General features: G+C 43.4%; 1 protein-coding gene across 4 annotated transcripts in view; it reads left to right on the forward strand.

The window, feature by feature from the left end:
* The window catches only part of LOC128511976 (serine/threonine-protein kinase PAK 3), a 25,946-nt gene that overhangs the window by 7,242 nt on the left and 8,704 nt on the right, over nucleotides 1-10,000 (forward strand). For 2 of the 4 annotated variants that reach the window (XM_053485037.1, XM_053485036.1), the window contains exons 2-6: nucleotides 5,694-5,879; nucleotides 6,015-6,115; nucleotides 6,362-6,515; nucleotides 8,157-8,194; nucleotides 9,192-9,248. In XM_053485037.1, coding sequence (XP_053341012.1) covers nucleotides 5,708-5,879; nucleotides 6,015-6,115; nucleotides 6,362-6,515; nucleotides 8,157-8,194; nucleotides 9,192-9,248 — 522 coding nt within the window. In that variant the 5' untranslated portion in view covers nucleotides 5,694-5,707. The remainder of the gene's footprint in view (nucleotides 1-5,693; nucleotides 5,880-6,014; nucleotides 6,116-6,361; nucleotides 6,516-8,156; nucleotides 8,195-9,191; nucleotides 9,249-10,000) is intronic. The other 2 variants (XM_053485038.1, XM_053485040.1) reach the window with 1 other exon arrangement.

Here is a 10,000-nt window from a genome sequence, read left to right on the forward strand (position 1 = left end):
ATGATTCTTTCTCCACTTGGTCATGGTAATGTGAAGGCTGTGTGTGTGTGTGTGTGTGTGTGTGTGTGTGTGTGGATTAGGATTGAGGGCCATCTGGACAGAGAAAGACAGGAGTGTGTGTCCCTCCTTTCTATACAACAACTCACATACACCCCATGATCCTGCTGCTCTCGTGTGTGTGTGTGTGTGTGTGTGTGTGTGTGTGTGTGTGTGTGTGTGTCCATGTGTGCATCTAAATGCATAATTGTGTGTGTTAAATGTGTGTCCACTGCTGTGTGTATTTCCTTGCCTGGCTCCTTTTTAAGTGTGTGTGTGTGTGTGTGTGTGTGTGTGTGTGTGTGTGTGTGTGTGTGTAATTCACAGTGGAAGGATGTGTGACTTTGAGTGCATACCAGGTGGTATAAAAAAATTCAGAGGCTGGGTTTTGTAACATGCCATCAGATTTTTTGGTGACACGCCTACAGATGGCGGCACAACGCTGCACACACAGACACAGGGAGCACCGACCTTCATCAGTCAGTGTGCCAAAAGACATGGTCGTGTGTACATCAGGAGCTGTGTGACTGCTGCTATTCTGACCACGTGCATTAACCACGTCTGCTATTTCATCATGGACAGAACGTTAGAACACAGAGTGAATGTGAAATTCTGCGTAAAATCAAATCTGCCACAGACGTGATTCTGACATGATTCTGCAAGTTTGCAGCGCATTTCAAGAGAGGTAGAACATCACTGGAAGACGGCGAGTGATCAGGAAGACCTTTAACAAACACCCGAAACTGTAGAAACTTGTGTGTGATGATATTCGGAGAACAATCCACAACATCGCTGCCGTTGGCGTGTCATACATACGTAACAGTCCACGTGATCCTCATATGAACATGGGCTGTTTGGCTGCCGAGGTCATCCCCAGGCTGCTGAACATCGTGTCGAAGTCTCCATCAGCATGCTGTGGATGACCCGTCCTTTATGTCGAGGATCATTACCACAACTTAAGTGTGCGGGTAAGCAACAGTCCTCATAGTGGAATATCCCGACATCTCCACAACCGGAAGAGGCGAGGCAGGTCTGCAGCATGCCCGAGTGCTTTCCATATTGTCCCCAGGGACCTGACCGTCAACAGCGAATTCTACTGGCGGGTTTTAAAGTGTCCGAGGGGAAACATAAACCAAAAGCGACTGGACCTGTGGTGGGCGAACCTGAAGACTTCTGGATACCACCTCACATATGAAAATGTGGCCGGTGGAAAATATGGGTGTGTCAGTGGGCATGTCTTTAATTCCCTGTATACAAATTAGAGTGAGTCTCAGTGGGTGTGGTTTGATGGTTCTGTATGCAAATGAGAGTGCCTATTAGTGGGCGTGTCTTTTAATCCATACATGGACTTGATAATAAAGATAACTAGACATCTTGTTATAACAGAACCTGTGTTCTAATGTTTGGACGTAAAATGTTTGTAGAACTAAATGGTGTGTGTGTGTGTTGGGGGCGGGAGGGGGGGGGTGCTAATAGTTAAGGAGACCGGTCATGGTAGCCAGAGACTGTATGGGGTTAATGAAGGATCAGATTCCATCTGTTACACTCTGTGTGTGTGTGCGTGCGTGTGTGTGTGTGTGTGAGTGTGTGTGCCCGCTTGCAGTAGAACATGCACATAAGTGTGAATATCCCCTTTGAACCTCCTTTGTGTGTGTGTGTGTGTGTGTGTGTGTGTGTGTGTGTGTGTGAGAGAGAGAGAGAGAGAGAGAGAGAGAGACAATGTCCTTGCTTAGCTTCGGCCTAAGGCAGCTTCAGCAGACCTAGTTTTATTGTCTCCACACTCACACACACTCACACACACAACGTTTTATTATTATTTTTATATAATGCAGTTAACTATTCATATGTAATATTTCTCCGATGATTTATTAAATAAACCTTGTGAAATGTTTCAGATTGAAGTGTGTAACTCACTGACACAGTGTTGGAGTACTGAGGGTCCAGTGGACAGTAGATGATGTCATAGTGGGTGTTACAGCAGCCAACCAATCAGCAGCTTGTACTTAAATCTCTTTCTGTCTCTCTGATTAATTTATCACTCAGGTGTAAACGAACTCTGCTTCTCATTTCTCCACAGCAGCTTGTCGAGAGATGAACTGCATTAGCACGTTTTCTTATTAGTATTTAAATGAATTTCACACTTCCTGGGCAAAAGGCCACGCCCCTAAATGGTCAGCTCGATGCTAACAGTCACACAATGTATAATGTAAATGTATATTAACTCTGTAGAGTGCAAGCAGAGACTCCGGCAGGACTAACTATGACATCATAACTAAAAGGGAGGAGCCAGAAGGAAACACAAACATGAGGGGGAACTGAGATGTAAAGCAAACAATCACCTCACCGTCAGCAAACCTGAGTGATCAATAAGAGTGGGGAAGACAGCATCCAAACATACCAGTTCACCATAATACTCTACGTCCATGAGTCCCCCAGATCTGCTCCTTTACCTAAGGCTAATCTATTTATAAAAATGCTCGGCTAAATAAATAGGTTTTTAGCCTGGACTTAAACACTGAGACTGTGTCTGAGTCCCGAACACTATGTGGAAGACTATTCCATAATTTTGGGGCTTTGTAAGAAAAAGCTCCGCCCCCAGCTGTAGTTTTAATAATACGCGGTACTGACAAGCAGCCTGCATCCTTTGATCGAAGTAGGCGTGGCGGATCGTAAGACACTAGCAGTTTGCTCAGGTACTGCGGCGCGAGACCATTTAATACTTTATATGTCAAGAGTAGTATTTTAAAATCAATGCGAAATTTCACAGGGAGCCAATGGAGTGAAGATAAGATAGGGGTGATGTGCTCATATCTTCTGGTTCTAGTGAGGACTCTCGCTGCTGCATTCTGGACTAACTGGAGCTTGTTTAAGCATGCACACACACCACCAGTCTCCAGTATCACACACACCACACCTATAACAGACACCAGCAGTATCACACCTGTTGAACCTAACACTAGTGCTTGAAAGTTAAATTCTGGACTGATAACATCTCACTGTCTTGCTGTTTAAGTTGTAGAACCTGTGTGTGTGTGTGTGTGTGTGTGTGTGTGTGTGTGTGTGTGTGTGTGTATGGTCTATTCTCAAACACACTTGCTTCATGCAAATTTAAACAAAAAAAATTCCGCACCTGTCCACTTCCTTAAACAGGCATTACATCATCGTTACATTCTTCACTAGAAAGCTACACTATAATATTGATTGGGAAAAAAGGAGTGGGCGGAGCCAAAACAGGACCATTGTAGGAAGGATGTTGAACAATTGAACCACTTTCTCTCTCAGTCACACTCTCTCACTCTGTAGGGATCCTAAAGAGCCTTCGTGCTGATTGGATGCTGCAGAGGGTCAGTTACAATAGAAATAGTGATAGTAGTGGTGTAACCATGGTAACCAGTCACTAAGAAACAAGTTAACCCTGGTGGTACAATGTTCAAAGTGCTTTACCTTTAATGCACAATACAAAACAGTTTTAAAAATAAACGGATGCAGGAAATCACCCCGGTTTATTTCCTGGTTGCCATGGCACCCATGACTGATTATATTAATGTAAGAGAGACAGCTAATGGGACAGACAGATGGACAGATAGTTAAAGAGATTTGTCTCTTTTTTTCCTCTTGTCCTTTGCGTTACATGAATGGATGGACAGCTAATGTGCGCGCACACACACACACACACACACACACACGGTCTGTGGCTCAGGCTGCTGTGATCATTTGATTGTGTATGAGTATGAACATATTCTACATACAAGGAAATGTCACGATGCTAAACAGGAACCGCGCACACCGATCATGTGCTAGCTGTGTTAGCATTGGAGCTCCAGTACACAAGCACCAGTAGGTCTGGGATAAAAGAGAACGTTTCTCCTTTAGGCTGTGTTTTTTTTACTCTATTCTTGTCTCTTAGGTTAATTATGCATTATTTTAGAGAATATTGTTAATTTGAAGACACACACACACACACACACACACCAAACCTTGTCTGCTGTTTAATGAGAAATTATTCAGGCTTTTTTAGTCACACATCTTTTACATCAACCAGGTCACAGGTTAATTATAATTGATTCGCACAGCATGACTGTGTGTGCGTGTGTGTGTGTGTAAATGAATTTTAATCTCAGTTGAAGGCTTTATATGTCTGGAGGATGAGTTCCTGTCTCGTCCAGGTGGGCTGGTGTTTGTGGTTTCACTGAAGGACCTTTATAGGCTTTGTTTCATCGCAGTCGGACCACAAGAAGAGAAGATATGATCGTGTGAAAGTTTAATTAAAAACACCCTAATGAGTGTGCAATTAAATTCCACCCAAACAAAGTATTGGGCACATGGGCACATCTGGTGAATAATAATAATAATAATAATTTAGGGTTAGGGAAAAATCCACCGTTTGTATTGGTGGATCTTTCACATGAGGCGCAGTGGTAAAGTGCTCGCCCTATCACCTGGAGATTGTGAGTTTGATTCCCGGGTGATGCTGTAACCCGGGGGAGGGGTCAGAGGTACGTCATGCTCCCACATTAATCAACTGTGTGTGAGCGAGCAGTTTGAAAAGATGCAGTCAGTGACGTCATGTGGTTCAGAGGAAACACGTGATAGTCTTCAGCCCTCCCGACTAAATTTTAGTGGTAGCTTAATGTGGAGCCCCCTAGTGACGTGGAGGAATTTGGGGAAAAATCCCCCCCCCATCTCTTTTCTGTTTTTGTGCTGTTTATTTAATCTGTACAGTTGTTGAATGTTGTGTACTTGTTGTGTTGATAGGTGTATAGCGTCTTGTCAATTACAAATGTACATTGTTTGATGTTGGTCTGTAGGCGAAATCAAATTCCCTGTGTGTGTGTGTGTGTGTGTGTGTGTGTGTGTGTGTGTGTGTGTGTGTACATACTTGGGGAAAAAGCTCAATTACGTTAACGCATTACACTGATTATCAGCCACACCCCAGAAAGCTGGTGACAGGATTGTGTCGTCGAGGGTCAGCGTGTCCGGTGCGATCTCACAGAGACACTAACGCAGCACAAATCACAGGAAAAAAGTCAACGCTGGCCGTGATAGAAAGGCACCAGAACACCCAGCGCTCCCCAGCTCACCCGACCCGGCCTCCCCAAGGGATCGGCAACAACATCCTGGTGCCAGACACCTCGGCACACTCCCAGGGGTCTCGTGGTGTGGTGGGGCCGCAGAAACACCTCTTGTGCTTGCCGAGGGCCACAAGGGAAACCTAAAAAAATACTGGGCTCAATATTTCACACTGTAATGATACGGCTGATCAGACGTTCTGCTTTTCTTTTTACATTTCTGGCTTCTTTAGATTCTCATTGGAATTTTCTGATTCACTGACGTTCTGATCCAGGGACACTTTGATTCTGATCCATATGCCCTTCCCAGTGTGAGACGATTCGCGGGAAATCCTAATTCTTTGTCTCTTTCTTGTTTTAATGCTGATCCAGAATCTGTTTAAATGAAATCCTAATTCTGATCCAGAGTCATAAAATTGCAGCTTTAGTTTCTGAATTCTGTTTCACGGATCCTGATTCTCATCGTTTTCATTCTGAATCTGTTTAAATCTTAAATCAGTTTTAGATTTAAAAATAGAAAAGATTCTCATTACCCTCTCTCCCATCCCCCCCCCCCCCCCCCCCTTACCCCCTTCCCCCGGGGTGTAGATGAACGGCTGAAGATGTGTGATAGTGTAGATGTTGAGGAGAAGCCCCCCGCTCCCCCCATGAGAATGAGCAGCAGCTCTCGCGACTCTTCATCCGTCCTGCACTCGTCTAAACCGCTGCCCATGGCTCCGGAGGAGAAGAACAAGAAAGCACGCCTCAGATCCATCTTCCCTGGAGGGGACAAGAGTGAGACGAGCACACACACACACACACACACACACACACACACACACACACATTCTTCTTTCTTATAATCAGCAAATGTCCTACCTATACACAGTTCGATGTTAATTTTCACTCTGTGTGTGTTTGTGTGTGTAGCGAATAAGAAGAAAGAGAAGGAGCGTCCGGAAATTTCTCTCCCATCTGACTTTGAACACACCATCCATGTAGGCTTTGATGCAGTAACAGGAGAGTTCACTGTAAGTTCAGCCTGTGTGTGTGTGTGTGTGTGTGTGTGTGTGTGTCTGTTACTTTATGTTAGTAATTATAATGGTTTCTTTGTATCTGAAGGTCAGTTGACCAGCTGAGTGTGTTGCGTGTGTGAAGTCTGTGACGCTAATGTAGCTAACTACTCTATAATTTACGTGTTAAAGTGTAATGCTAATACTGGTCATTTCACACACACACACACACACACACACACACACACACACACACACACACAGGGCATACCGGAGCAATGGGCTCGCTTACTGCAGACCTCCAACATCACCAAGCTGGAGCAGAAGAAGAACCCTCAGGCCGTCATCGACGTGCTCAAGTTCTACGACTCTAAAGAGACCGTCAACAACCAGAAGTACATGAGCTTCACATCAGGAGGTGACCCACACACACACACACACACACACACACTATATTAATAGGGTCCCCAGTTGTACATTTTCAGGGTCCAATAATCTTGCGGTTTAGTTTATTTATCACGGCGTGTGTTTATCACACTGTGTGTTTATCACGGTGTGTGTTTATATCTCTAGGGTCGTGTAGTCGCAGGTTCTACACCACCGAGATTTTCCAGGGTTGTAGATTTTCAGTGTACACATTCCTAGTAGCTTGTCTGTTCTCTGAGTCTTCACTACGTTCCTGTCCTCTGTCCTCTCGGGGTTGTACACTCACACCTCCTGTCCTCTCAGGTTCAATGAGACCAGGGTCCTACCTTCCCAATGTCCTATGTTTCCAGAGTCCTATTTTCACAGGGTTCCACCTCCCCAGGTCTAATATACTTCGGGTCCTGTGTTCCCAGCTCCTATTTTTCTGTGGTCCTTTATACCCAGGGTTCTGTGTTTCCAGTTTTGGAGATTTCTACAGTCACCAGTCCCACATCTGCTCACTTCTCCGCTTTCTGCATTGGCCTTCTGTAGCTCTGAGTGACTGAGACACACATGTATGTAGACTGTTCTCTTCTGGTTCCCAGATGTCCGTACAGCTGAGTCTCTGCTTTCTTTAAACAACAACTAAACACCTATCTGTTCTTTTAGGTATTTGGGTTAACTTACTCAAAAAAATAAATATAAAAATCCTTCCCAGCAGTGTGTGACTGATGAAGTCAGTAACCTAGTGAACCAGTGTCGTGACCTATTTAATGATAGAAACTTGTAAGCTACTTGCATAAGTCTCTCTGGATAAGAGCATGTGGCAAATGCCATAAATGTAAATGTATATTTACAGCTCGTATATTCCCAACATCGCATCTTCCCAAGATCCTATATCCCTACATCCTATACTGCCAGAATATATCCTCCTAAAGTCCTATATCCCAGGGGTCCTAAATCTGCAGGTCTAATATTTCTGGGTTTGATCTACCCAGGGTCGTACTCACTCACAGTCCTATATTCCTGGAGTTATATTTTACCAGTTTCCGATATTCACACTGCATTTTTTCTTTTTCAAATCCTTTATTCCCAAAATTCCATGTCCTGAGGGTCCTATGCTCCCAGTCCCTATAGTTACAGGTCCTATATTTACCGGCGTCTTTATTCCCAGGACCTGTATTACTTGCCCCTATATTGCTAGATTGTAATTTCCTGGTGTCCTATATCACATGGTTCTGTATTACCAGAGCTCCCAGTTTAGTCCCAGTCTGATGTCCAGAGGGCTCTATAGTCTGACAATGTCTAAATAGTCTAAAATCAATCCCAGGGATTTATATTTATATATGCGAAGGTTCTGCATTTCCAGTCTTAGTCCCCGAGGGTTCCTTACTCACAGAGTTCCTAACGCTGAGGTTTATTCCAACTGTATCATATTGATCCCAGGGTTTATTAACAGAACCTTAACAAACCCCGAAATAGTTTTTTTATACCTTCGCTACACTTCCTGTATATTTTATTATGTTTTATTCAGACTCTACACTAACGCATGCTAATTCACACCCACCCGCTGAAGATCAGCCAATCAGAACACACCATACTGTTACGGAGTGCAATATAATGATTCTCGTCTTGTTTCGTTTGTGTGTTGCAGATAAATCGGCTCATGGCTACATCGCCGCTAACACTCTGGTGAGGGAAAAAAAAGTGTTTTATTTATTTATTTTATTTTACTTTACCCCAGTTTGATTTGAACCTGCTGATTTAGCTGCATGAATCAAATGATTCATGACTCACATACTCGCTCACTTAAGTACAACCTTGTCTTGTTCAACACACACACACACACACACACACACACTTCTTACATCTCTCTTTACTACACGCTGATAATATTTGAAATTGTGCAAAAGTTTGCACACCCTTAAGGAAAAAGATTATAAATAAAAACTTTCCATCTCGCACACACACGAACACACAAACACACACATACACACACACACACACACAAACACACTTGATGATTCCCATTCCAATGATAGAAAGGGGCAGGGGGTGCCAATACTTTGTGCAGCTCAGTCGATGCACTGCAGTCAGTAACAGGTGACGGTAAGAAACTCGTGTTAATGGTGATGGATCGTACCATTGTGCCAATTGGAGGAAAAAATGTCACGTGACCTGACCAACTTCAAACTAACTCTGCGTCCAATCACGTTGGATTATTTTCACATGTGACCAGAAACACAAGTATTAATTTAGATTATCTGCGTATTTGTTTACACTCAAAATACCCAGTACCTCCCACATCCATCGCCTCTTCCCTTTAACTCCTCCTCCAATTCCTCTCTCTCTCTCTCTCTCTCTCTCTCTCACTCTCTCTCCCCCTCTCTCTTTATATCTCACTCTCCCTCTCTCTTTATATCCCACTCTCCCTCTCTCTTTGTATCCCACTCTCCCTCGTTCTTGCTGTCTCTAGCTTTCCCTCTTTAACTTGCATCTCCCACCCACCTTCCTTCCTTTTTCTCCTTTAATGTCTCTCTCTTTCTCTCTCTCCTCTCTGTATCCCACCTTCCTTGACTTTTTCTCCTCCTCTCCAGTCCCTCCCTATCCCTCTCTTTTCCTCTCTGTTTTTATTTTCCTTGTTTGAATGCTGTGTGGGTTAAACATCCTCCCGTTTTCGATCATTCAGAACCGCCTCCTGTCCTCCGGGCCGCCCCTCAGACCCTGCAGCGCTATATATGAAAAGGTAAAACAAAAACTTTTCAATTTTATTTCTTTAGTTTTAATCTCTAATCTGGCAGCTAATATTTGACTTTATACATTTTATTATTTTTTTCCTTAACGCTTTACTGCTTTCACACCACCGGGTGGCGCTTTTTGTTTAGGATCACTGCTTAGCTTAAGGTAAAAATGTGCAGGGATGCTAATGCTGTGCTTAGGAAAGGAAGAAGCTGATTGGTTGGAACTGCCAGTGGGTGGAGCTAATTGGGGTTAGGGCTAGCTAGTAACTGTTCTCGGAACGTTAATTGTTTTGATGTTGCTAATCTAATAAAACGCTTGCTTTTTAGCTCGCTCGCTGTGTGGCCAGTCAGCATTGCCTGATTATAAAAAAACATTTATAGTATGCAGGTTTTTTTTATAGTGTCTACTATAAACTCATTATTGCTTGCACTAGTCTGCTAGCTAGCTAAGTAGAAAAGAGGTTTATTGCTAGTATTAGTGTTATCTGGAATCTTTTGCTAGCTGCGATATGTGTTTGTTTTTTACTTGTAATGTTTAACTACAAAAATGCTCAGAACACCAGATAGTTGAGTATTTATTACATACTGTATAAAACTATCATTGTTAAAGCTAGCGTGCTCGTTAGGGCGGTATCCTGGTGGATAGTTGGCATTAGCTAGAACATTGTAGCATAATTAGCATGTCTGATCATTGCCATCAACAAAAAGGAATCTTAGCTTGCATACTGCATTAGCATGTTAGCTAGGTTGGTTTCTT

This window comes from Clarias gariepinus, chromosome 24 (genome assembly GCF_024256425.1).
Source record: "Clarias gariepinus isolate MV-2021 ecotype Netherlands chromosome 24, CGAR_prim_01v2, whole genome shotgun sequence".
In the NCBI taxonomy this organism is placed as follows: domain Eukaryota; kingdom Metazoa; phylum Chordata; class Actinopteri; order Siluriformes; family Clariidae; genus Clarias; species Clarias gariepinus.